This window comes from Takifugu rubripes, chromosome 11, assembly GCF_901000725.2.
Source record: "Takifugu rubripes chromosome 11, fTakRub1.2, whole genome shotgun sequence".
In the NCBI taxonomy this organism is placed as follows: Eukaryota; Metazoa; Chordata; class Actinopteri; order Tetraodontiformes; family Tetraodontidae; genus Takifugu; species Takifugu rubripes.
In genome coordinates, this window is record NC_042295.1 from 9,132,712 (window position 1) to 9,159,567 (window position 26,856).

The 26,856-nt window shown below is 46.2% G+C and overlaps 1 protein-coding gene across 2 annotated transcripts in view; it reads right to left on the reverse strand.

Moving 5' to 3' along the window:
• Positions 1-5: 5 nt before the first annotated feature.
• The window catches only part of sipa1l3 (signal-induced proliferation-associated 1 like 3), a 34,557-nt gene continuing 7,706 nt past the window's right edge, over positions 6-26,856 (reverse strand). Inside the window, exons 2-24 of one of the 2 annotated variants that reach the window (XM_029843256.1) lie at positions 25,996-26,086; positions 15,955-16,665; positions 14,876-15,860; positions 13,230-13,360; positions 11,192-11,380; positions 10,638-10,812; positions 10,206-10,309; positions 9,082-9,239; positions 8,412-8,994; positions 7,894-7,992; positions 7,640-7,815; positions 5,957-6,205; positions 5,321-5,503; positions 4,807-4,931; positions 4,441-4,556; positions 3,938-4,362; positions 3,600-3,806; positions 3,235-3,397; positions 2,984-3,155; positions 2,762-2,911; positions 2,554-2,680; positions 2,370-2,451; positions 6-2,252 (exon numbers count right to left, since the gene is read on the reverse strand). In XM_029843256.1, the coding sequence (XP_029699116.1) occupies positions 2,058-2,252; positions 2,370-2,451; positions 2,554-2,680; positions 2,762-2,911; positions 2,984-3,155; positions 3,235-3,397; positions 3,600-3,806; positions 3,938-4,362; positions 4,441-4,556; positions 4,807-4,931; positions 5,321-5,503; positions 5,957-6,205; positions 7,640-7,815; positions 7,894-7,992; positions 8,412-8,994; positions 9,082-9,239; positions 10,206-10,309; positions 10,638-10,812; positions 11,192-11,380; positions 13,230-13,360; positions 14,876-15,860; positions 15,955-16,446 (5,286 nt within the window). In that variant the 5' untranslated portion in view covers positions 16,447-16,665; positions 25,996-26,086 and the 3' untranslated portion in view covers positions 6-2,057. The remainder of the gene's footprint in view (positions 2,253-2,369; positions 2,452-2,553; positions 2,681-2,761; positions 2,912-2,983; positions 3,156-3,234; positions 3,398-3,599; positions 3,807-3,937; positions 4,363-4,440; positions 4,557-4,806; positions 4,932-5,320; positions 5,504-5,956; positions 6,206-7,639; positions 7,816-7,893; positions 7,993-8,411; positions 8,995-9,081; positions 9,240-10,205; positions 10,310-10,637; positions 10,813-11,191; positions 11,381-13,229; positions 13,361-14,875; positions 15,861-15,954; positions 16,666-25,995; positions 26,087-26,856) is intronic. The other variant, XM_003968422.3, reaches the window with a different exon arrangement.

The window sequence follows — 26,856 nt, forward strand, 5'->3', positions numbered from 1 at the left end:
CGCACTTGTATAATTACTTTTTTATTTTTTATAAAATAATGAAAACATAATTTACACTTTTAAAATGTACAAGTTATTACAACCCAAAGGAAACACTGAAAAGTAAACTTGCAGAGCACAGATGGCCAGAAAATCAAAGAGCTTTTGTACAGAGATCAGGAATAAAGAACAAAACAACGGTACCCTCTCATCTTCACCTTTGTCCTCAACAGTGGGAATGCGTTAAAAAATAAATTATCAACATATTTATCAACTAAAAACAAACCTACTTGTACAAGTTTACTGTTAATTATAATGCGTTATTGATTTGTTCAACAGGAAGCTGTTTTTAATGTTATAAATACCTTACAATTATACAAAAAATGATATAAAGAATCACAAATATGTAAGCAAAACAGACAGAAATGACAGCATGTGTGAAGCTGCATGAGAGGGTTCTAATCTTGAATAAGGAGTGTTGCCGGAGTCTCAACTCAACACCAGATTGATCCAGAACAATGTGATTTGCGTCAGAAGTGACGTTTCAAAAACTGCTTCAAATTATTTTTTCTGTATGTGGGTGAGAACGATCAGGGCTGAGGAACAGTGTGAGCAGACAAGGTGCCTTCAACAGTGAGAGCGGCCCATTCAGAACAACCCAACATCTGGGATGTGAGGTGTTTAGGAATATTAAAGGGACCTGCAAAGCTCTAAAGCAGTTCAATGCCCTCAACAGCATCTGGGGGAGGGGGGGGGACCTGAGCGAGTTGGGTATTAAAGTTTAACAGTTCCAGTCAGACCAGGAAGAAGGTTTACAAAGAGGACCAGAGATGATATTGGTCAGATTAACTAGTTCAGCCGTATCACAAGCATCTCCACTGATGCAGGAAGATAAGACTCATCTGAGCAGCACCAGCCTCCAGAAGACATCGGTTTTGTACGAAAAATAGATATCGTAGGCAAGGTAGTAGCATAAATAGTCTGTCGAGTTCGTTTAGGCCGTCGCAAAACACAGATGACAATTGATATGATAGAGTTTCAGTGTTGTACCGTTACTGTTTTTGGATGAGGTCAAATGCAGCCTGTAGAGTAATCATCCATCCAGCGCCTCCACACTCTTTCAGTTCTCACTTAGATCAGAATTTAGTTTCTTTAACTAGTTTCGCCCCAATTCGGGAACTGCTGAAGATGGAATGTCTCATCTTTTGCAATTAGCTTGTGTTAGCTTGTGGCTGCGAGTGTTAAATTGGTGTCTCACTCTGCCGTCACACATCATTTAGGAATGTCCACATACGAAAACAGTAACGTGGCGTGGAAGGTCAGTTCTGAGATGATGGCGCACTGCTCAAAGCAAAACATATGGATTCCATTCCATACTTTTATATCGCTGAGCTTCAGACAGGCGTACGGTCAGCTCGCTGATGGCTTGTTTTACAGGGCAGCTCATCCAGGTAAAGGATTCAAAAGTTTCACGATACAGTAAACTAGTTTGTTCATCTCACACACACACACACACGCACGATCACACACTCTTTAGTACAACAATATCAGTACAGTAAAGATATCGATACATGAGAATTGTACCTCAGGCTTCTATAGTACCATGTCTGTAGAGCCTCGCTTACTTGTAGCGCATTATGGGATGTGCAGTCTGTGATGACTTTTTGGCTGACTGGCTGCAGGAACAGTATTAGGCCTCTCGGGGTGATGTCCTGTTTCTCTGAAACAGTCGGGTCTCCTCTGGTTTTAGCATAGTAGCGCGTGTGTTTTAGATAGGACAGGTATATAAGACATTTGGATCGGCGTTTATAAAAATAAACAGGCTCAGAGAACACCAAGGGAAGGTCTCTTCTCCGTCTCAACACACCACGTTGTGAAGATTTCCTGGGAGTGCTGCATTGTTTGGAAAAATAAATGGCATCTTTTGTTGTCCTCTAGAGTTTAAGGCAGTCCAGTGGACGTCGAGTGAGACAATGTCATCTGCCACCCTGTGTGTGCAAAGAATCATGGGTACTGAGCTCATTCCCCTCGCAGTAGCCCTCCCTCCGGGGCCCCGATGGTACGCTTTTCTTGCATTATCACTCCCTCTTTGAGTCAGCTCCGTGCGTGAGGGAGTGGGCCTCGTGGTTGCTCTCCGCCTTGTCCAGGTTTGAAAAGAGTCTGCTGAACTTGCGCAGCTGCTCGGTGGTGGTCAGACTCTCCTCCTGCAGGCGCTGGTTGTTCTGTCTCAGGTTGGCCATCTCTGCCAGCAGAACCACTTTATCCTGCTTCTCCTGGGAGACCGGAGACAAAGAAGAGCAAGCGTGGGCATAGGGACGTTTGAAATACACCCACCTTTCCCTAAAACCTTTAAAAAACAGCAGAAAAGCGGGAAAAACCATCGTCCTCACCCTCTCTAAATCGGTGTTGAGCTGTTGCAACATCACCTCCAGGTGGTGAAGCCGAGAAGACAGTTCGTTGGGCACCTCGTCCCTGCAAACCACAGCAGAAGAGACACGTTGGAGACGCGTTTGACTTGGATGAGATCACAGAACCTGCGACTCGCTTGTCCGTGCCACAGCGAAGGCGTCGCACCCGCTGAATGTTGGTGTGGTCCGAGGCGTCTGAGGGGTGTGAAACTGGACCGGACTGGTGGCCGGTCTCACGTCTGCAGCTCCAGTCTGCGGCTCCGTCAGCGAGAAGAGAGAAACGGCTCTTTGTGCTGCGGCAGGAGCACAATCACAGGGAGTTACAGCAGCAGAAGATCTGAGGACTTTCTTTCCTGGCTTCAGAACAGCCTTACCTTCATAGGCTTTAGCGGCGCTGACCAGGCTGGACCACTCCAGTCCGCCGACTGTGTCAGGGAGCGGCATCAGCCCGGGATCCAGCCTCCTCAGTGGGGGGACTTTATCTCGGACTTCGGCGAGAGACAGCTCGGAGGATGAGAGAGGCACTGAGAGGAAAAGGGCTGCGATCAAACACCTACAGATATAAAGAATCAGTCACGTCTCGCGGGTCAACTCACTCTTTTTGGCTTGAATCTGGTTGGAGACGCCGTGTCTGCGCGTGGGCAGCGTGGACGTGAAGAGGACGTCATTGGGGGCTCCCTGGTCATCAGAGTTGGCGAAGCTGGCCTCTCGGCGCCCGCTGCACAGAGACTCGTCAGAAAAGGTGCGCTGCAGCGGTCGCCGTGGAGACTAAAAAGAGAGGAGTGAAGAAAATGGGTTCATGGTGGCCAAACTGGCAACGCCCGGGTTTGCCTGACAGGTTCCTCACTGGATCTCTTTGTGGCGTCTCTCCCGGACTGTCCATAATGATCAGTTTCTTGAGGTCGTCTTCAATCGTGCTCTTGTACGTCCGGCGTGGGGAACGCAGGTCCCTCAGCGATGCCCGTAGACGAGGCTGCCCAAAAACGTTCTTGGAATTTGTGTCCACGTGCCTGCAGGCGGCAGAAACAGAAAGTTTTGGCGGCTTGGATTTTTTTAATTAACATCTTAATTAACATCTTTAAACATCATGTGTTGTTTACGGTGTTTTGTCCTGAAGAAAGAATCATTAATACCGATTAAAACTTTGAACTTGTCGGTCCTAATTAAAGTATTTGTGTTGGCCGTGGGCTCTCGGATCAGCTGCCAACATACTTCTTGTCTTTTTTGTCAGAACCTTTGGCGGCACTCAAAGGCGATGAGCCGACGTCGTCAGTGAGCCACGTGGTCTGCCTGCTCTTCCCGTACAACGCCTTGGGAGCGGAGCTGCTGAGCTGAGCCGAGGTGGGCGTCGTCGTAGCGGCACGGACGGGCCGCGCTTTCTCAGCGGAGGGGGTCTTGTATCCCTGCGGCGTGTACGCTCTTGACAGGACAAGATAAACATTGGTACGCGTGCGTTTCCATCAAGCTAGGTGCTAAAATGCAAGATTCATGAAAGTAGCGCAGCCACCTCTTTACCGAGCTGCCGTCCCATTGGCGCCGATGTCGCTTACCGAGGTTTGAATGCATCCATTTTATCAGCGCTGGAGCCAGGAGGAGGGAACGTCCTCGTCCGGTAGCCTTTATTCTGATTGGTTGCTGCTGCTACGATGGGCGAGGACTCTCTTCTCCTTGGGTCTCCCCCGCCGCTGCTGCGTCCCACCGACAGCTCCTGCACGCCGCTATAGCCAGCAAAGCAGTGCATGGTCTTGTTGGGCATGTTCCCGTGGCGAGCGTTGTTATAAGGTGCGGAGGCATCGATGCCGCTGTCGTTCGAGCCCCCCTTGTTGAGGGGGTCGGGGTCGGGGTCAGCCGAGTCCCCCGCGCAACCCCCGCCCCCTCGCTCTCCTCCGTCAAACCAGCGCTCGTCGCTGTGGTTGCTGGAAGCGTTGCTGGATAGCGTGTTGCTGCTGGAGTGGCTGGAGTACTGAGTCTCCCCCTGATGAGGACAAAAACGGACCATTCAGGCCTGGAAATGAAGAAGCAAGAGGTTGAGCAATCTGATGACGATTCTGACCTTCGAGTGTCTGACTGGGGACTCCTTCCCGGGGACGTCCTGTCTGGGTATTCTCCTCTGCCCCCCTCCACCAACTGGCCCCCTAGACGACGAGACTGGGACGTGCCAGAGAGGTTCTAGACAGAAAACAGACACTCGCAGGATTAAAGCCAATAATACTCAACCTCCTTCATGGAAAAGGAGATGAACTACTTTTGACACATTTGAACACGGACCTCCTCCCACACAAAAATACACAATCTGTCATCTCTGAATCACACCAGAAATATCTACTGGTCCTGGAATGTGGAGGTTTGACCAAAATCCACCCTTATATGCAGAGAAAAATGGAGCTACTGAGTACAGTGATGCAGAAAGGGGGGGTACCTGTTTTGCAGCGCTCCATGGTGCTGTCCTGACTGGTGAAGCCCGAGGAAGATTCACCACTGGAGGTCATGTCCACACCAAGATGGGGTTCATTTGGCAGCAGGGGGCGCTGACCTGTTCCATACCTTCACAAGCAGAACACAGGGCAGAAAGTATATTTGCTTAGTTCACATATTCATGCAAATGTCATTTTTGTTTAAAACAACCATCTATGAATAAAGATGCTAACAAACGCAGAGGGAAAAAAATGTGTGGAGAAATTTGGGTTTTTCGTTTGACAGTTTGTTGGTGATTAAAAAAAATTCTGGCAGGGAGAGATGTGATCAAGCACCATGCTGTGGGGAAGAGCCACCCACACAACAGATCTTCCCTCTGGAAGACAGTGTGTTCCTTCAGGCCCGACGGCAGATCTGAACACACCACATTATTGAGCCTTATTAAAGAGCGGCGTTCAGACGCCAGCACGAAAATCATTCAGGGGAAAACAGACACACACACAGCCCCAACAACATACCTGTCAGGTGAGGGTTTGTAGCGAATAAATGGGCCCGGTGTGACTCCAGGTGGCCCCATTGGGGAGAGGCTGATCAAGCCCGGGGAAGGTGAAGAGAAGCTGGCTGAGGGGTTTCTGTAGGGTAGCATTCTGTCGCCCCCTGCAGGAGACAGAGTGAAGTGGTTCTCCGGGTAACTCACAGGCCTGAAGGAGACAGAGAGGATAATGTTTAGGTGAAATAAGCCAATAAAACACCATAAAAAACATCTACTTATGCTCAGCCTGTTATATTATTGCTTCTAATTTTCAAAAACACACATACGTTATGTTTTTCACCATGTAAAACAATCTAAATATGAAGAAATTGAATAATCTTGAAGGTTGACAGGTAGGAAAAGAAAACAGGAAAAAAAATGCCAAAAATGTCTTTGCTAAGCCTAAGCTATCTGTCAAAGGATAATTCCACTTAAAATCATCCTTAAAAGAAGGCTCCGTCCTTAAGAGTTACATAATCAAACCTTTTTTGAGGTGAAAACATCAAATCTTATCTGGTTTATGGAGTGACCGTATACCGTCTAATAACAGTGGTATAAATATCCCAGTCTGTTCTTTTCTCTATTCTGATGCGAGTGACTTCACTGACGCTCAGAATCTCACCTCTTGTTGACGTGCTGGGGCTCCCTGTAAGGAACCGGCACCAGGGTTTTGTGTGAGCGCGGCAGCTGAGGAGGGGGGGGCCCCATGGGTGTCCAGCGCTGGGGGGTGGGAGCACTGTGGAGCCCTGCAGGGATGGGCGGGCTGTCCCACCGCCATGGAGGGCGAGACGAGGCTCGGTAAGTGGCTGCCAAAGGCTCCGGCTCCGGTTTGTGCTCCATAGTCTTCATCTCATACTCCTCCGTGCAGCCCCTGATGAGATGCAGAAGGATGAGAAATGATCATTATACCTCTGCCTTCCCAAGAAAAACAGCTAAACTAATGATCATTTTCAGTGAGCCTGGGAAATGACTGAACAAGAGAACATGTGTACTGCAGCACACATCAGTTACATCATCAACAAGAGACGGACGATAGAAGAGAAAGTTGATATTTTGAAAATGCTATGAGAATATAAACATTACACTCATAAATACCAATGCAGTGGCAGCATATTTAGCAAGACCTTACAGAAATACAATAACAGCAAACAAACATGGTACATAAATAAAAGGAGTACATCAAACTTGAGTTGTATCCGTATCGTTGCATAAGAACAAACCTCAGGGAACGAAGACATGTTGAAATGCAAAGTTGTCTTCATCAGTGTCAGGTGAGACAGCTGGAGTTCCACGTCAAACACAAACGCACCACAGCAGCATTTTTCCTCTGCTGCATGTGTACGCCAGTCAGAGCAGCGAAACGGGATCACTTCCCTCTCCCTCTCTCTCCTCCACCCACTTCTCTCATCTCACTGGTGCTGAAAAATGTCCTCTTCTCCCAACGCCTCTCCAGTTCCGTACGCTCGGTCCTGCCTCTCTCTCTTTCTCCCTTCATCCCTCCCTCCTCCTGTCCTTTTCATTTAAACGGGACAGCTTTCAGTTTCAATCAACCATTGCAACCAAATTCATTATTCTGCGGCCTCCTTTTGTTCTCGTCGTATTTCTGGTCATAATCTCATGCAATCTGTTTGCTTGGCACACGAGTGAAAAACGGAGAGAGTGAAATACAAGACTAATTACCAGGGAGGGGGAGGGGGAGAGAGCGCGTCTGTGTGCATGTTAAAGGGATGTAACTTGGTGCAATTAAACTGCCTCTGTGCTGACTGCAATAGTATCGCACAGTCAGCCACAATTACTGTATTTAAGAGATGATTTTGGCTTCCTGGTTATTTGTTCGTGTTTGCAACGGCGAGAGCCCTCCATTAACATCTCCCCGGTGTTTAGTGCTCTCTCAAGGCTTTGAGCGTAGATGAAAGGTTGAAAAATATGGCAAGAGGGGAAAAAAAAGGGAGTGTGGGAGGAGGGGAAACAAAAATGACAGTATGCTGAGTGAGTTCTCAGGATGTGAAGGACAGAGAAACAGATACGGTCAATTCACATTTGAACTAATTATTTCCCTTTAGGCATCTCTTCCTCAGCCAAATGCAGTTCTGCCTCTTCCCTTGCTTCATATTTTCACCAACTCCCACACAAAATCCTTTCGGCACATTGGAGTCCAGCCACAACCTCACTTGGGCTTGGACGGTTATCTGTGATCCACTACAGCCTGCAAACGTCCTCCTGTCTAATGTCTCAACACACATTCTGTGTTTACCGCCGCTGCCGTTAGCCTATAAAAATAGACAACATACAGATATTAACACACCTGCGAGGTCCGCCTTCTTCATATGGTGGAATGATGACCACTTTGACGGTGACCGACGTCCTCAGCAGGTCGATCATCTGCTCGTGGGTCAGTGTCACAGCCGCCACCTTGCAAATCTCCACTAATCGACTCCCCTGTCTGAGACCTGCCTGCCAAGCGAAGCCGTACTCTTCCACCTGAAACGGCCGGAAAAAATAAGGGTTTGGAACAACCGCGTTTGTGACCAAGATCTTGGATGGGCCATCTGACAGTACCTCAGCCACAGTGCCGTCCAGCCGAACATGGAAGCCCAGCTGTCCCAGTCCGTTTCTCCTTAGAGTCATATCGACAGTCTCACAGCCCATGGTCAGTGACTGGCAGGAAGGGCACGATAGAGAAACAAAAATATTTACTGTGTAGCAACATATTGCTACTATCAATGCAGGATCGATTCCTTAAGAAGCTTTTAGCTTTAACATCCAGTGTTTTTATTTGGAAAAATTATCCCATTTATAAACTATATCTACTTTTTCCAGGAGGTTATTGTATTTTCCACAGATTATCGTGACATAAACACAGTCCTTCTAGCATTTAGCATAATTCAAAATAACATCACCATGACAGCAAATTCGCATAATTACATCTGCAACGCACTGCTTGGTTTTGAATCTAAAGAGGGAGGAAAATCTGGAATACAAAGCATTCTCTCAAGATGCTCGGCCCCCGCCTTTACAGAACAATTTTAAAATATCCCAAAACTCTGAATGTGAGCTTCCACCTGCCACTCTCTTACCTTTAACCTCTGCACCATCTCCCTGATGTCCTGAGCGCAGCCCTCTGGTACTCGCACGGCGATGTGATCTCCTCTGCCATAGAAGATCTTTAGTGCCAGCCGCTCGGGTGTCCAGCCAATCACGTCGGCACAGAAACAGTTAAACACCACCTCTTTTGTGGAACAGTCTATCAGGAGGATAAACTCCGCTGAAACGCCCAAAGCACAGGGGAGCTCTGTTCCACCACCACTGAAGTCCTGGGCCTGGACCCTCCAGGCCACGGCCCCTGAGGCTCCCAGCTCCGCTCCCTCCCTCGCCTTGCAGCGCTCGCGCTTTTTGGAAGCCAGGGAGATGAGGTTGTTGAGCTTGCCGGCCGAATCGAGCGGCGTGCTGCTGACGTAGTTCTCGGCGAGGTCGCGTAGGTATTCCTGTCTTGTACGAGTTGCCATGGTGTGGAACTTCTCCGACTTGTGCGCTGCGTTTTCTGCGTTGATGACTTTGGCTAGGAGGAAGTTACGAAAAGTCTCTGGGTCACGAAAGGTAACGCCATTGGGGATGAGCGGGCCGAAGGGGGGCACGTCTTTCATCCTCGTTACAGCAACGCTAAAGGGCAAGACGAGAGAGGAAGGATTTAAAATGTGACCGTCATTTCTATGATTGTTATGTGCTGGTTCTGCGCTCAATATTTACCTGTAACAGGTATTTTCAGAGCAAGGGTTGTGCACGCGGACAATAACGAACACGTGCTGGAAGTGCGAGCGTATATTTTGTGGGGTGAAAGGCAACGCTCCCGGCTCCTGAAAGATAATGGTGACGATGTCGTTCCCGATGTGTCTCTTTCTCAAGAGCTGAGGGAAGAGAAGGGAAGCAAATATATATTGAACTGCGCATAGCTCTCATTGTTACAACTGAATTAAGTCAAAGACAGGAAAATAGAAATAAGTCCAGAATCACAGTTCTCTGTGCCGTTTGATATTATCGCGCTCTTTTGTTACACACCAATACTCTCATTGTCTTGAGACGTTGGAAAATAACCCTGATGGTTGAAAACTCGGATTATATACGAAGGAAAAATTAATAAACTCATTTTAGCAAATTTCCCACCGTAATAAACACAACCGAGCTGTGTTCAGACACTGAAGGAACTGCTGCTGCTCTTTGCAGTTATTTATTTATCTTATTTTTTACTAGTGCCTGTCGCCACCTATAGGCTAATCTGAGCAGTGCATCTACAAACATAGAACTACTTCAGCCTCTCATCCTCTGGATGGAGTTATTGTGCCATTTATACAATGAAGCGGACGTTGAGGGTTAATACTGTTGAACAAACTTCTCGTTTTACTCGTCAATAAAGCTGGGTGTAATAATGACGGTACAAGTTTACATGTAAAGAAAAATAATTTGGTGAGGATGAAGAAAAATGTCTATTATACTGTAGATATTCTACTTGAATGTTCACATCTGGAAGTCTCACATAAATACTTCAAGAAACTTAAATATACACACATTGCAAATGCGATCTTAGACAAAGGTCAACAATCAAGGGTTATAAACATGCTGTAAACACACAATAACAAGAGAAACTCTAGGAAGTCAACAAGGGAAGGGCTGAAGAAGCAGCAAGAGAGACACGACCCAGAATAACTGACTGATCTAAGTCACATCCAGTCTCTTTACCATTTCCTGGAACATACAACCGCAACTAATCGAAAATCATTTCACCAATCATGTGTACAGTATTTCAATTTTAAATGCATAAACACAGAGAGCTCCAGTTCTAGGCGACAGTGCTGGTTAGGTTTTAAAGCTCTCACCTGCTGAGGGTTGCTGGGCATGTACGGCAGCATGGTGGAGACGTGGAACATGACCTCGTAGCCTTGGTAGGTGGTGTACAGGGAGTGGGTGCCTGTAGAATCGGCTAGACAACAGAGGTAATGGATTTAAATTCACAACAGTTACAAAGACTAAACACTGGTGGCTTTTCTAAATCCCAAAGGGGATTTTTGTATTTGAGCATGACTGGTTTGAGGCTTTCTGTCTATTCACTCCTTTATTCTTTGACCTTTTTGATGATATTCATTGGCTCGTCTGCTTTATCTAAATTATTCCGACCTGGATGATTTTCAGAAGTGAGATAACGACGGTGCTTTGCAACCAGCTTGGGTGACATTTCCAACTTCCAACAACCGTAAAAGCAACATAAAAGAGAAAAAAAGATTTACGTGTATGTTCTTAGCATGACTCACTCTTCGTGTCGAGCTGTGCAGCATATTTGGTGAATCCTTTCAGCAGCACCTGCTCCCCCAGCAGCTCCAGGAAGGCAGAGAAGGCAGGCGACGCCTCCTCATTGTTGTACATCTCCTCCTCTGTGCTCTGGCCTGCACGGCAGAGCAGAACACCCACCTTGTGCTTCTGACTCAACTGTAAAGAAGCAGTGATAACAGTATTTCACAGTTAATAAGCCACTTCAAAACCCATAAAATATTCTGTAACACATTGGAAACTGTTCTTTCTGTGCAAACCACCCAGCCATGGATGGGGTCGCTGAGGTACGCATTAAACAAATAACAAGGCTAAACATTAAAACTTTTACGGTTCAAAAGCACCACGCCCGGCTCAACTGGCCTTTCCCTGAATGGACTGAATCACACATTACACAGATTCTGGCATGTTTGTACAAACTATCTGGGGAGCCGCATCTGTTCAAATTCGTAGACAGATGAAACCACAATGAAGGCTCTGTCGCTACAGCGATAAACATCTGAATTTCAGAGCTATAAAATACAAATGCAGAACTCACCCCCTGTTCATCCAGTTTGAGGAGCTGTTCAGTGACTTTGGGTGTGCTGAGCGCCAGCCTCAAACAGGAGATGCTGAGCTCAGGGACGACTTGTTCTAGAACCTCCTTGAGTGGAAGACCCCGCACGGTGCCGTGCCTTCCTGTAGACGCCACTGCATCCTCTAAAATAGTGCCTCGCAGTGTCACAAGCTAAAGGTGGGCAGGAGCATATGTGTGATATCAGAACACAGAGGAAAGCAGTAATAGGCCAGGTTTGGATTAAGAACACTTTGCAACACATGCACACATTAGTATCTTTCTGAGGACACCCACGGACATTCCCGTCATAACTAAATTCATAACCACACCCACAAGTTGCTTGCTAAAAAAACACTGTCAACCATAAAATAAAGAACCACTGGGTTTCCATACATTCGTTTATTTGTGTCAAGCCTCCGGGATGTAAACAATGTCTACCATAAATTAATTTTTCAATTTGGAGCTGTTAGTCTGGCTCCACTAGTCTATTATACCATAATATATGTATTCCCTAAGGCAGAGTGTTCCAGAAATAGCAGATAAGTACAGTATGCTTTTCTTCTTAGTCGAGTCTGTGTTGTTTGGTTTCAGCGGCATCCAGGAGGATTTATCACCATTATTTGTCTATTCATTTGGAAGTGTTTATTGCATCTTCAATTATTTGGAGTCCTTCAAAGACCTCCCAACAGGAACAGAAAAATACTCAGGTCAAGTCAAAACATGCATCTAACAGCATCAAAATTTATGTGCAGAGGCTTTTAACTCATCCTGTCTTGTGACATAAATCTACTATAGTTCCAACAACAGTAAAGCGCATATCTGTTTCTGACTAGTGCTCCAGTGGACACCGACCCCTGAGGAGTGGGGTGCTTTTTCCCCACTCAACACATCTACAGACACCGATGTGATTCATTAAAAATGCATGCCAAAAACTCTGGAGCCGGCAGGAGGTAGACAGACATTCCAACCTCAGAAACACCGCTTAGAAATAAAAACCTGACTGACACAATATAGCTGTTTCAGAGGTGTCACCACGGTGTGTGCGCCACAGCGAGCGATGCTTAGCAGCCCTGCCAGAGGGCCGAATTTATAAATGTGTGATGGAGGAGGCAGAGGAAGTCTTCCTCACCTTGCTTTGTCAGCGCTGCAACAGAATTAAATGGCAGACTTTATGGTGAAGGATATTTGAGAGCAGCTGAGGGTTGAGTGGGAGAGAATAATGGCTGCAATCAATCTCGGGTTTTTTTTTTTTCTTTCTGTGTGGGAACAGTAGGTCTGAGTGCGCTGGTTGTGTTTGTTAGCCGAGTTCTGTGTGTTTAGATGGTGGAGAGGTTCTTTTGTTGAAACAGCTAAGGTGATGAGGCCAGGCAGCCATGTAATCCGGCTAAAAACAACAGATAGAGGCAGCGCACAAAAACTGATCAGAAGAAAATGCTGCGGTTTAAAGAGCTTAACAAGCTTCTATCGAGATTGAAAGACCACTTTAATTCAGCTCATCAGGGGCTGAAATGGAGAAAATTATTCTGCTTTGTTTCCAGAAAAACAAGTAATTGTGTCTAATTATATTCTAGTTTCATGTGAATTGTAGCCCAAATGATTATTGGACCCCCTGTAAAGAATCTCTTAACTTGATGTAAAGTAGACATTACTGGATCAAAGTCACACCCTTTGATCAATCCCCATCCTGTCACTAACCACATTACAAGTGTTTAACTCATCCATCAGTGCACAGACGTGGTTGGGTGCGCTACCTCTGAGAGGGGGCCAGAACAGAATGATGTTTGGTTTGGCTTTATGCTGAGGATGGGCAGGTGGAATTTTCCTCTCGCAAAAAGGGGAAAGTGGGGCGAGGGGGTAGGAGGGGTGGTGTAAACCAACAGAAAGGCTGAGGAGGATCACCAGTAGGAGCCTAACTGGATGGCTTCATTAGAGTAATGTAGATTAGGGATTAAGTTAAACCTGCACACACGTGTCATTACTCATTGTCAAGGAAACCCACCATCAGCAGATCAGTGCATACCTCTCTTGTTCTGACAATGAGGCGGTACTGGTACTGGTCTTTTAGGTCTTTGGTGTCTTCCAGTTTCTCTCTGCGGATGCTCACTGCCACGGCGCCAAGTTTATCGTCTGTCCCAAAGTAGTTGGAGTGCTCTGGTGGTAGATGAAGAAAAAAATGCTTTCGTATGAGATGCACATACCTAAAGTTTACGTTTATTTTTAAGTCCAAATCAAGAAATAAAGGTCGAAAATGTCAATTTCTCTGGATCAGTTTCTTAAGCTTATCAGACAAACGAGTACCGTAATACATTATGATATATAAACTTCAAGATCTTCTGATAAGACCGATAAGAGGTGGCTGACAACATGACTGATGGGACTGACTAAGATAGTCAGTAGTCTTTAAAGGGGACATTAAGTCAAGGACATGACTCAGATAATGACATGTTATCTAGTAATCAATACCCCTGTGATTAAAAAAAATAATAATCAATTTAACTAACACAAAGCATTACTCAAAGGACATAAAACTGTTCAGCTAATGATAAATGGAGGGAGTAAGATAAAGAGTTTTCTTCTGTTTTATAAACATGGCAAATGACCAAATATGCTTTCATACGTCTCCAATGAATCCAAAAAGATTAACCGTGAAGCCATCAACGCGGTTGAGGAGCCTTTGCAATATTCTCCTCTCAAAGCTCTGTGGCTAAGCTGTGGTAATGCCAACACCACAGGCCGTTTGGAGTGAAAAGACAAATTCCTCAGACACACAAGGAGGACTCGGGCTTTAGAAGGACTCCTCCTCCATCCCCCCCCCGACTGCAAAGAACCGGGACAACATTCATGTTAGGAGACTCGGGCTGGCTAAGCCTGCATGCCATGTCCTGTGGTGAGAATGTCAGGCCTTAGATGAGGCTTTCTGACGCGTCATGTCACAGCTCACGCACACATACAATCACAGTTGCATTCTGGGGGAGGAACGTAGAAGGAAATGAGTCAGCAGATGGACATATTTTTGGAATGATAACCTTTATCTGTGTGGCTGCAGGCCTCTCTCCATCTCATGCGCATATTGACACGCTTGCTTGCACACATGTGCTCCTAACAGAATCTGTCACTAATTAGGGTGCAGCCAGATGATGCTAGCCGAGGGGAAGTTTCACATGCAGCTCTGAAGGCGTGAGACCAGCAATGTCTAACTCAAACACATGCGCTGAAATCAGATTTAAAACAGAGTTAAATTAAATGATTGTGTAGAAGATGACCCAGTGATGCTTCTGTGCATAATATTAGTAGTTGAGCTTGATTCCCCAAACAGCTGGTAGGGGAATTACAATTTACTAATTGCTTTGTTTACAAAATACCTAAAGACGTAACATGTTTTTAAAATTAGACCATTGGTTTGGGATTAAGACTATCTATCCTATTATCCTATCTATCTATTCTTTTCTCTGAACAGTCGCAATCACAATCACACTGCTAATCCAGATCACGGGGGTTGGATCCTATCCAACAGGTGAGATGCAAGAATCCACCCTGGATGGGTCACCATGAGTGGGTATCCACCTCCGCCTAGGGGCAATGTGGCCTCTCTACTAATGTCAACATCCAGAAGCAATTATGATTTAACATGTGAATCTAAAGTAATGCAAATGTATCTCAAAGTACCTTTGCTGAGAAAGTAGTCCCTGTAGTACCTGGCCCCAAGGTCTACATGCTCTATGCTGTAGAGCTTTAGCTTCTCGAGTCTTGAAAATTGCTGCTGTTCAGTCGGCACCTCTAGCACAGACAGACTAGAATTGCTTTTCCTCAACCAGCTCCTGGTTCCGTCTCCTCCTCTATCTCCTCCTCTCTCTGCTGAAGAGCTGAGAAAGCTGATATTGCGCTCCCCATCCCCACCCGTCTCGTTGAGGAAGTGGGGACAGCAGAGGAGCAGTGGGTTTTGGTTATGTGTTCCATTAGGCCGATCCAGGGGGTCCATGCTCATAGAGGGGTTTGAGGAGCTAGTCTCAGGGTTCAGGGTCAGATCCTCTATGCTGGAGTAAACTGGCTCATTCACACTGGCGGCTGAGGATCTGGAGATGGTCAGGGACACTGAGGCTGCTGAAGCCCCGGTGGCAGTGTTCCTCCTCTGTGCTGCGTATGCCCGCTGCGCTGCTGCCTCATGGAGGTCAAACAGGATGCTCTGAGCATCAAAGTGGACGAAGCTTTTGGAGCACACCCACGGTTTAAAGGCGTCTCCAGAATTCCGCCCTATTCCATCATCGGCCTCTCCTTTTCCTCCATCAAGTTCAGTGCGACTAGCGCTTCTCAGTTTCCGGAACAAAGAGGACGTGCCCAGCGACGACTCCGTCCCTCCGCTTTTCTTCCTCACCCTCTCGGCTCCATCCTTCTTTCCTGCCCCCCTGTCATCTCCACCTGTGTGACCAGGTGAGAGAGCAGAAGGAAGGGACGCGCTCGGTGTGGAGCCCGGGGCGCGCAGTAGTTCCCCGAGGTGCACGGGGGCCGAGCTGCGCTGATCGGGCCTCTCCTGGTGGAACTGACTGAGCATGTCGAAGAAGCTCTGCTCAGGGATGCCCTGGATGTCAATGGAGGAGGTGCTGCCATACTCTCTGAACAGGTTGCTCATTCCTCCAACGCCACGACTCTCCACCTTGGAGCAGAGAGGGACAGAATATCAAATTTAAAGTTGTATTCAAAACAAACCATTTGGGACTTTGGGACTACACACCCAAACGAGAACTTACCTCATTTTCATCCTGTTCGCTCAGCGTCAGTTCACTGTTTGAGCGCTGTCTTAATGGCGGGAGCACTCTCAGACTCAAAGGCGAACCTCTATCCCCTCCGAACCCTGCTGCACGGAACTCCACATCCTTAGACCGCCGACGTGGCAACCTGGCGACTCCGCCTCTCACCAATCCGGTGTCAGACGATAGAAGAGTTGAGGAAACCGATGTGGAGCAGTCGTCCCCATAGTGGCTGCTGCCATTGCCGATCTGCCCGTTTTCAAGCAGGGACTCCCTGGACTGAGCACGGCGTGGGGGCCATTCTGCAATCCGTGCCCGGACGCCCATTTTTGGACGCACAGAAACACGTGAAGGGGTGCCCTGATCTGGGAGCCCAGAAGCAGGGTGCCCATTCGCAGTGTGGTGAAACTGACCATGCTGGGGCAAACCTCCTCCTCCATCCAGGAGGTCTGAGGAAGTGCATGTGACCCCTCTGTCTCTGTAGCTACTCATGGCACCCCAGGAGAGCTCAGGACAGGGAGGTAGAAGACTGGCAGCCCATGTCAGGAGGGGTGATGGCACAGAGGGACAGGACAGGCCCTCTACACTCTCAGGTGATGATAACAGCGCCTCTAACTCTCAGAAGCATTGGTCCATTTCACCTCCCTTTGAGGACCAGCTTGACGCAGGACCAGTCCCTTCTTCTGAACTCTGGACAAGTCAAAGGCAGACCTGTAGAGGAAGGAACCAAAGATCAATAACACAATCCAACATTTGATAAGCAGCAGAAAATCAGATCAACGGGATGGTGCTTCACTGCTGCTGAATATCTACCTGCTCTTGACATATCTATGTTAAAGAAACACCCAATGCTCAAAAGACCATTATTTTTTTTTAAAAGCCATAATTAGCACAACTCTTGAGTTTTTAATAAAAAGGCAAGTGAATGTTTCTGATGCATTTGGAAAGAACGACTGATGTTTCGTGAAAATGAAATGAACAGAACATTCAATAAGATTGGTTTCAGTATATTAGTCCAGCAGAAGACAACGTCATTGAAACCATAAATGCTGCACAATTACACAATGAATAACACATTAGCAACACCTAAATATTCACACAAGCTCATATTCCTACATCATGACTCTAGATCATGCACCCATTTCTCTGCACTACATTGTACATTTAGCCATAAAGTTCATCTCACCACGACTCCCTGCAGCCATTTCATGCATTATGATAAATCATGACGTTTACTCAGAGGAAACAGAAACCCACCATTTACCAAAACAAGCTTGATAAAGTCTCTACAGCTTCCTCAGTGGTGAAGTATGGTTTCTCATTGTTGTTAAAGCAGCTCCGGGTGTTGTGTAAAGACCCCCCCCCACTTTATTAGTCCTTGCTGAATTCGATTCTGGCCCTGAGATTACATTACTGATTCACTTTTCCAGTACAAGACAACAGAGGCCATGAATAGAACTCATTCATGGCGAACACAAACTCTCTTTAGTTCTACAACCGCACAAATGTATCATTTCTTCATTTCAGGAGAACCACGGGCAGCTTCGGCCAAAGTCTCCGGCTCGGATTGTGCTTCCTGACAGAGTCCCTCTTCATTCAGATAACCGTCATGTGATCGGGCTCCATCTGAGATTATCCAACCCAGCTGCAGGAGCTGCAGAATGGCTTCATTATACATCTGACGGGCCCGACGAGAGAGTCAATGGAAAGTGTGTGTACAGATCTTTACGAGCGAGTTCGTTCAGACTCTGTAGCCGGTAGACTACAAATGCTTAACAGAAGTCCACACCGCCAATGGGAATCTGGACCCAATTTTGTCTGATCGTGTAAATCCATTATGTTACGCTGTCTGGGTGTAAAACAAAAGACTAAACTCAATGTCTGACCTGGTGTATGTGGAAGGTCAGCGGATGATGACCCCTCGGATAATCGTGTGTGACAAAAATGTCACAAGGTTTTGCTCGCTAAAACAGAACTGACACTTAAAAATGGAAAAGAGGCTGTTAAAATATCCAATACACATTTTTTACTAGACTTCAAAGAACAGAATTTAATTCCTCTTAATTACAGATCAATCGTAATCGTTTTTTGGCACGAACCTCCCTCTTTTTACTTTCCCATCTCTCCCAACCATGCTCTCCCTCTCCCTACACACCCATTTTGAGTCGATGGCTTGGCTCTGGCACCGCAAACACACACCAAGACTGGTAATTACACTATTTAGATGTAGTAATGACAGAGTTAGCAGAGGAACATGGCTTCCAGAGGAATGAGCGCTCCCTGTGTGGAGGAGCTGCAGCAGTGTGAGAAAAGAGGTCGGCAGACTGCTCAAGTCATAACAAGGATGATGCTCTGCAAATAAAGGTTTTTTAAGTAGGCACAAGCAAATTAGTCCGAAACTGCTGAAAGGGAAACACCAGTTTTTACCGTTGAGGATTCATATTCTTTAGAAATTAACATGTGATCTTGAAGAGATTAAATACCATAATTTTATTACCAATATTAACATTGACATGACATGATTATTTTATCTTGGATTGAGGCTAAATGTTGGTTTCAGTTGATTAAAGTTCCCCTTGATCATCAAAACAATCCCAATCCCTTCAGGCAAATGACTTGAGACGCACGATCTCAAACGCAGCAGCATAAAATATCAGTCTTAGTTAATGTAATTCTTTCCATCAAGTAAACAACGCAGCAGCGTTGGCTAGATTATAGGCTGTATGGGGAACAGATGGCAGTACATATGACTGGCAGACGGCAGAGATGTGATAAAAAGAAGCGTGGCGCTGTGTTAAAACCCAATCCAGCACAGGCGAGAGCGGCATATCCAGCGTTCGTGCCCCCACAGCTGAAATAGCTCAGACTCCAGAAGGGGCTGAGAGATCTGGGATGACCTTGACTTCAACCTGGGTGACCTATCCATAAGAAAAGTGTTGAGGCCATTTAAAACAGGTTTTAGAAAAGCATTTTAGTTCTAATGGCTTCAAATCTCTCTTCAAAACAAAATTGAACAGTCTGACGTGGTGAAAGACTGACAAGCCAATGGAGCTGTAGAGCACTGATGATATATGAAATGCTTAAATACTGAATGCTAACCACAGCTAGTCCACAAGGATCCCGTCTCCCACATTCAAAATTGGGCTGGTTTGTCTTATCTGGAGGCCAGGTCTCTCCTCCTCAGCTTTACCAACAGCAGCACTCTCCTTGTCACATCCTTTCCTTTCTACTCACTCTCCCCAAGTCACCCTTGACCCCGCCGTCACTGTCTCCGCTCATTCCCATCTATCCGGCTGAATCCCACTAATGTCACCGATGTCACTTCGATCTCCCCGTCTGCCCAGCATGAAATAAGACCTCTGGTGAGGAAGTTAGACTAAGGTTGCGTTTGACCATGATTATCAACATAAACATTTTTATGAGCATTTCAAATTCAGTTAAGGGAGCAAAAAGTGCCCAGTGAAAAATTGTGTCATGACTTTTACACCCCAGGTTGCCTATTTTTGTAACAAACTGCAGCTTTGCCTAATCCAGGAAGTGAGACACAGAAATAGCAAAGAAAAAGCCAATTTTTTTTAAAACATTCTGTGCAGATTCCAGATCCCCAGATATGACGCTGCAAGAGATGGAATTCAAAATCTGACGGAGTAAACAATTATTACAACGGCCGTTTTGGTGAATGACATATTCATAATTTCTTGTTTTGAGTCCTTATTTGTTGTGGCTTTCCAACAGTAACGGTACTGGCCACACACACACACACACACACACTCTTTAACGGTCTGTTCTGCATTAATTGAGGTTATGTTTGCGTGTTTCCACGGAGCAGCTGTAATCAGTTCCACGCTCCTCATCAGGTCATCCGTACAGACATGTCTATTGTTCGAGGGGTCTGGGCAGAAAATGCCCTCGGCAGTGTCTCCGTGTTGAATCTATACTGTTAATACCTTAGCACGGGCAAAGGCTAGCTTAGATATCAAGAGGAATAAACACCACTGAATTTTTTTGTTCTTTTAGTCAGATTTTATGATATTCTGCAGTGCTGGAACAGCCCAACCTTATTACAATTAAGCAAACTTTCCTGAAAATTCACCGTTCCTCAATATTATGGACTGCACGCAACCTCATCTTCTTTAATCCTCACACAATATTTTAAAATAATGTTTCAAATATTATTAATAAAGGAGCATAAAGAAGGAGTGAGGGGCACAGAGATAGAGGCACACATGTTAGAGTTCATGAGCACAAAGGCAGAGGACTGTAAGTACAACTGGGACATGAAGAAAAAGGGCTGAATGGGGCCAGGGAGGGGCCGCAGACATATTGTCCTGAGGGGGGTGGGGGGCGTTACACTCAGATTCACCCCTAAGCATTACTGATCAATCAGGATCAGCTCAGTACGGTGGAGTGAGCATAAAAACACTATCATTAGCAAGAGAAACACGCTGCGCTGCTGTAGAAGTGAGAGCTAATCGAATTAGCATTTGGTCTGTCTGTGCAGTTAAGTAGCAATTAATAGAACTTAATATAGACCTCGGTTCTCAGTGTGGAAATGCAAACAGAAAACTGCATTTCAGGACAGTTTTTCCCGCTTCTGTAATATGTATAGGTAACAGCATCAATGTGTTGGGCTTTGTTTCAACATTTAAAACTCACGCTTAAGATAATTTAAGATAAAAAAGATAGATGTCGATAGAGATAGCTAGGGTGACGGTAAAAATAGTGAGCGTTCCTTTCACTCAAACCCACTCAGATATCCATTTGATTGCTGGTGCTGGTTGCCATAGGAACTTAAGTGCACCAGCCAAAAGATGGATGATGTAGGCAGCAGGCCTGAGGCTACCAGGACCGGGCCTGAGCCAGCAGAACTGCAAATAACACATAAAGCAGTAATAAAACACGAGCAACTTAGCGAAGCAACCCCCCCCCTCCCCAAAAGACAGAATTCTTTGTATTTGGCATAAAAATTGAGCGATCTTTGCCATTTTGTGGTGCTGTAATTGCCCTTCAATGCTCTCAGCTGAAGTCCTACTCCAGCCTTACCTGTCTGACCACATGCCGCGCAGCCATCGGTGCACGTTCAGTAGGTTCTAAACTCTTAAAACACAGAATGCTTGTGGTTGACAAAGTATGCTGATCAACAGACCTGTCAGCGTCTGTTGCCTGTTGTTGGCACAGCTGGCAAATTCCATACATTTTCTAAATCTGGTCAATCTAGACTCCATCTCCGATTACATAAAATGTCATAAAAAGGGAGCCGCATTAGACCCAAACAGAACGAAAAGCAAAGTCATTTCTTCAACGCGCAGCTATTCATCGGGTGCATTTGGGCATATCTGCTGGCGTCAGGTGGCTGTCGGGGGGGGGGGGGGCGATTATCATCTACATTTTGCGGGGCGCCAGATTCACGTTTTATCTGCCCAACTGTGGGACACATTCCAGTGCAGCGATGTGCAGGTCAGACAACGCCAATTGATTTCTTTCTGTCTGTTGAATACGAACACACGGGAATCCCGGATCTTTGATGTAAACGGGGGCCAGAAGAGCACATTCCAGATGAAAACACGCATATTTGGCCACTGTAAAAGCAAGGGACCACATGCTTAACGCGAGGGTCGAACCCGAGTGAAATCCAGTTATACTAATTGTTCATTACCCTCTGACCTTTGGGATGTTGAAGCATTTCGGGACAGAGCTGCTCCACAACAATGAATTAACATCAGGAGAGCTGCATGTTTACGACTGCACTCAGGACATTACAGCTTAATGTTAAAATTCAATCAATAATTCAGCAGCACTTCCTGGGAATTCTTTGTGAGGTTTTAACACATCTTTTTTTTCTTAAATTATTCACCATCAAAATACATAATTAATTAGCTCATCGCATTGTTTGGCGGGCTCGTCGGCCAGTATGTAATATTGTTTTTCAATTGGTTTTTCCTGGAATAAACCCAAATTCAAAATCTTTGTGTGCCTCCTGTCTAATGATATTAAATAGTTCCGTTCCGTATCCTAAAACCTCACATGACTATGATTAGAACAGACCATTACACTAACAAACACTGCAGAAAGTCGAGTGTCCTAACGTACAGTTGCTCCACATGCTGAGCTCGCGCTCGCAGCGCCGGGGACAGGCGGTTTACAATCGGGAATATGTTTGCTCACTCAAGAGCTAACAGCTCGCCGGACAGATTGTAAGAGGAACTCAGCTACAGCAAATACATCTGTCAAATTCAGTTTGTTTAGCACAACGGCCATTAACCGCCGCCTCGCGTGTGAGTGAAGCTCGGCAGAGCTGCCGAACGACTCCACGCTCTGGCAGCAGTGGCGGGTGAGCCATTGCCGCTTCGGCGTCTCCGGGCTCAAACGTGGGTTAACGGGCCGTGTGGGGGGACCTGGAAAGTGGCGTGTTTACAGATTGTCACTTCTTTTGGCTTGACTTGGTTGGTGAAGATCTGCTTTCAGTCAAGAGGCTTGTTCAACTTGCTCTCCAAAGTCTTACCACCATTATTTTGGACATCGGGAGCGATACTGGCCTTGCAGTGTGGTCAAAAGGGAGACTTCTGACTCAAAGCCAAACTCAAGGTATTGCGTGGGCGACCAGTTAGTGACTTCAGACAGGAAGCAGGCTGAAAGTATATCCTGTGTGTACATCTGTATAAGAGGATATTTCCCGGTTCCTCCTGCTACTGAATCGCAGCAGTGACAGAATAATTAGACCTAATGATGACGAGCAGTCGGGACAGACGCGGCAGGAAGGAGAGAAGTGTCAAACAAGTGGGAGAGATTCAAGGCAGGTTCTCCGGAAGCTCGTGCTTTCAAAAATAATGCTATAGAAACAAAAGAGTCTCATCATTAGCGATTTGCACTGGACCCCACAGACGAGTCCGGTAGAGAGCGCGTAAAGGTCACATAAATCATTTGTACTCTTAATGATCCTCATCCTCAAATGAAAGTTCATAGGTCAGGGTTAACAGCTCCTACTCACGTTCTTCAATAGCACTCCGGTTTCCGAGTGTGCTAATGTTCTCTACTCCATTTAGTAGCCTGTGCTCCTGCAGCCTCCTGACCATAAACAGATGTGCGCTCTCTCTCAGCAGCAGTCTGACCGGACAGCCAGCCAAGCAACAGACTTAAAGAGTTCCTCTCGCCACTTCCAGTGACCGGATCAGGGAGGTTCACACATGGGGTGAACCTCAATCCAAAAATTCCTAAAGTACATTCCTCAATGCACTTGACTGAAACAGATTATTTAATCACTGAAGGCACAAAAATGCCAAATGAGGGTCTTTTTTTAAACAACAGATTTTAAACCTTGGATGTAGCAACATTTGCTGGAAAAGAAAATGGGGGAAAAAAAACTTCTTGCTTTTTAAGAACAGAGTCGTCTAATAGAAGATCTGGACTCTTAATTATAATAGCTTCATTCTCATGATCCTCGTCCCCCCTCCCGGTATTTGATTACCCCCTAAATGATGCTACTGAAGAAAAGACAGTTGGAAGCTCATTGAAGGAGGACAATGGGAGCGCCCACAGGAACCAACGCCACAAAAGGATGATGTGTCGGTCCCCAAAGAGAGATTCAATGCTGCCCTCAATGGTGTCATTAATGTCTTTACCCCGACTTTGGGCGCTGGGTAAAAAACATGGCATCCAGCTCCATTAAGGAGGAGTTTAGCTACGGGTCGTGTAGACCCTCTCAGCTGGTCCAGCCAGCGTGGCTCAGAGATATCGGCAGAGGTGGATAAGAGGTGCCAGTAGTTTCTCGGATGAAACGATGGGCTCATTTGGGGTTTTCTACAAACCGTTTTCATTAAAACTGGCTTTGCATCAGAGTGGCCCATTAGGCTGAGCCAAAGTTTGGGAAAAGCCTGGTAGTCGTAGTCGGCGTGGGTGGAAGGGTGCAAAATCAAGTTACTCTCAGAATAAGAGAGCATCAAATGTGGAAAAGGTTATCAAGTGTTAGAAAAGAAGCACCAGGTTCCAGGTCTAAGATCAGAGAATACGCTTGAAAATGGATGTGATTCAGTATTTGTATTCCTCGTAAAGTCATTCTTGAACAAGCGGAATAAATCCAGCGATAACACGGCAAACTCAACCAATCCAAACCGATTGCACACAAGTGCGGACAAGTTCTTTATTCAGTTGGGACTTCAAAAATGGCGGGATCCTACGACAAATACCTCCAGGCAGAAAAATGTTAGAGGCCCCGCCTATCACACTGTTATAGGGATGACGCCACATTCATTAAGCCATATTTGATTTTACTCTTCAGTGAAATGGTGTTAGGTTTTTAATAATACACGACTATGATGCTTATTGCCCTCTTGGAAGTAATACAAAGAAAACATCACTGACATCACTTTCATGTTCACCCCCCCCCCAAGATAAACTGTTTTTTATAACCTTTTATTTCTGTCTCTGTTCCTATCGCTTTCACAGAAGAGTAAACACGTTCAAACAGCCCAAAACCCACAACCCCCAAAACAAAGCAGCCATTTGCTGAAGCTCCTGGCATAACAGGAAATACAACTTCATGGCAGCAGCGCACAGACGGAATGACTTGGAGAAAACCAGGCCATCGGGTTTCGCTCCACCGTGAGTCACTCGCACGCCTTCGTGCCAGTGTGACTTCACTGGATGGAACACGGGACAAACCCAAACTGAAGAGGGACTTTTGCTTTAGTCTCATTCAAGGCAGAACGCTGCAGATCGCTATTGATTTGTTTCAGCGTGATTAATGTGCCGGTACGAGACAACAGCTTCCTGTATGTTCCAGTTATTATGTATAATTGTAGTTTAATGAAGTTAAACATCTGGAGTGGTGTGGCTCCTTCTGAAGCTTCCGACAAAGGTGTGGGTAATGGCTCAAGCTGGCTGTTTTATGTGCCACGTGTGTTTACCACACACACACACACACACACACACACACACACACACACACACACACACACACACACACACAGGTTTTATCCTTACTGTCACACTGTTATTCATTTTTTGCTAACAGTCATGTACCGGTGTGGAAATACTTCTATTCCAGCCTGTGGTGGGAGCACCAAGTAAGTGACAAACAAAAGAACATCCATTTCTGCCCAAGTGGCCTTTGTCCACCGTGTTTTCAGCAACAGCTCTCAGTGCAAATATAATGCCAAATAAAGTGCTGGAGTAGCGTGCACACAGAGACATACTCGTGTATAATGAACCTTCTGCTGTAGCCACCCACTAATCACTTAGTGCTGTGGTTCGTCTCTGGTGCTTTTTATAAACACAGACCTGGAGAACATGGGGAACAGGTGTCGCACATATTCGGTGGCAGCTGTAGGAGGTTTAACATTGGAGCTTAAAGGCCCGCCACTTAAAGAGACTCATGCTCCCCAGCCCTTTGTTTGTCCTACAGCCAGTGCCCGGGCACTTGCTGAGGCAAATATTGACCATGGACTGCCCAAGCACCGGTTCCCTACCACATTACCTTGGCCTGAAGTTCAGACTGCGGCAGTTTATGGCCAAAGCCGCACGGCCCACTTCACTCTGCAACCCACTCTGCAGACTGCAACCATTATGTTACGTTTTTGGACACCGTGTGTAAAATTAAACTGCACAAGCTACTAAATTCTATAATTAGAGGCGCCATGTGCACATGCAAATATAACCCAACTTTTCTGTTATACAGGAGACACCAGAGAGTTCAGAGCAGATCGCCGTCCCTCTCTGGATGTACAATAGTACATCGCAAAAGCTCTAATTACAATGTGGTCTTTTGGGGGCAAAGATATTTCATGAAATGGTAATGAGTTTCCATGGCTGCCTGAGCTCATCAGAGCACTACGCACAGCACCGCCAGACAACATACCACAGTGCTGCTTGCTTCTAAAATGGACTTCTGCCATGAGTTAGGAGCCTGTGCCCGGCCAACACGAACATTTTTGGTTTTTTAAGAAAAATCAGCACAATGTATTATGTCACAACACTCATTGTGATTTGCCACGCCGATTTATTTTATGTTATGCATAAAAGCCCCAATTTGTTCTCCATCGTTACCTTCCGCTTCTCTCCGCGTGGTCTTCAGGCAGCTCTCTTTTCAGGCACTGAAGCAGCCTTTGTTGAGTTTAAATCTGGCCAGGCCGTTCCCCTAACAAGCATAAAGCAGGGAATTACCCAGAGAGTACGTGTTAGATGAAGTACGAGAGTTTTGCGGAGAAGAGGTGAGCGTGAAGGAAGAGGTTGGTTGACAGGGGACTCGGAGAATGGTGAGACTGATTTTTTTTTTCCCGGGAAGTGGAGATGAAGCAAGGAGTGACTGGCCGCTGATGAAGCGTAGCTGACCCCGATTTTGCCATGACGCGCAGGGAGGATGAGACGAAAACCTACACTGACAGTGGTGCTGTAGCATCTCCAGCCACCCCCACCTCTGAATCGGGATCTCTTCTCACCCCTGCACCGTCTCCTCACATCATTAAACTCCACCTAAAATACTCTTCAAATGTAATACGCTGTGATCTATAATGTGACTATGAGGGGGACTCTGCAACATTTCCACACATGTGTGAAAAGGAAGACCGCGCACAAAGAATGCAAGGAATGTGACATTATGAGCCCCTTTTATTAAGAGAGAGACCCAAGCACAGCACAAGAAAAGCTGGTGTTTGATGGCAGCACTGAACTGAGAGGAGGTGAATGATCTAGTCGGCAGTTTGACCCCCCGAGGCAGAGACCATCCCAGAACAAACCAGTGCACTGGGGGGAAAATAAACATGCCCGCCTCTCTGACTGAGGGAGCTGAAAAGGAGGCCCACGTCAAACCACAGCCAGAATATTTAGTTGGCTGGAGTGTTTTTTTACCTGGACACTGACAAAACACGCAAACACACACCCCTGTGTGCCAGGATCAAACCTTACCGT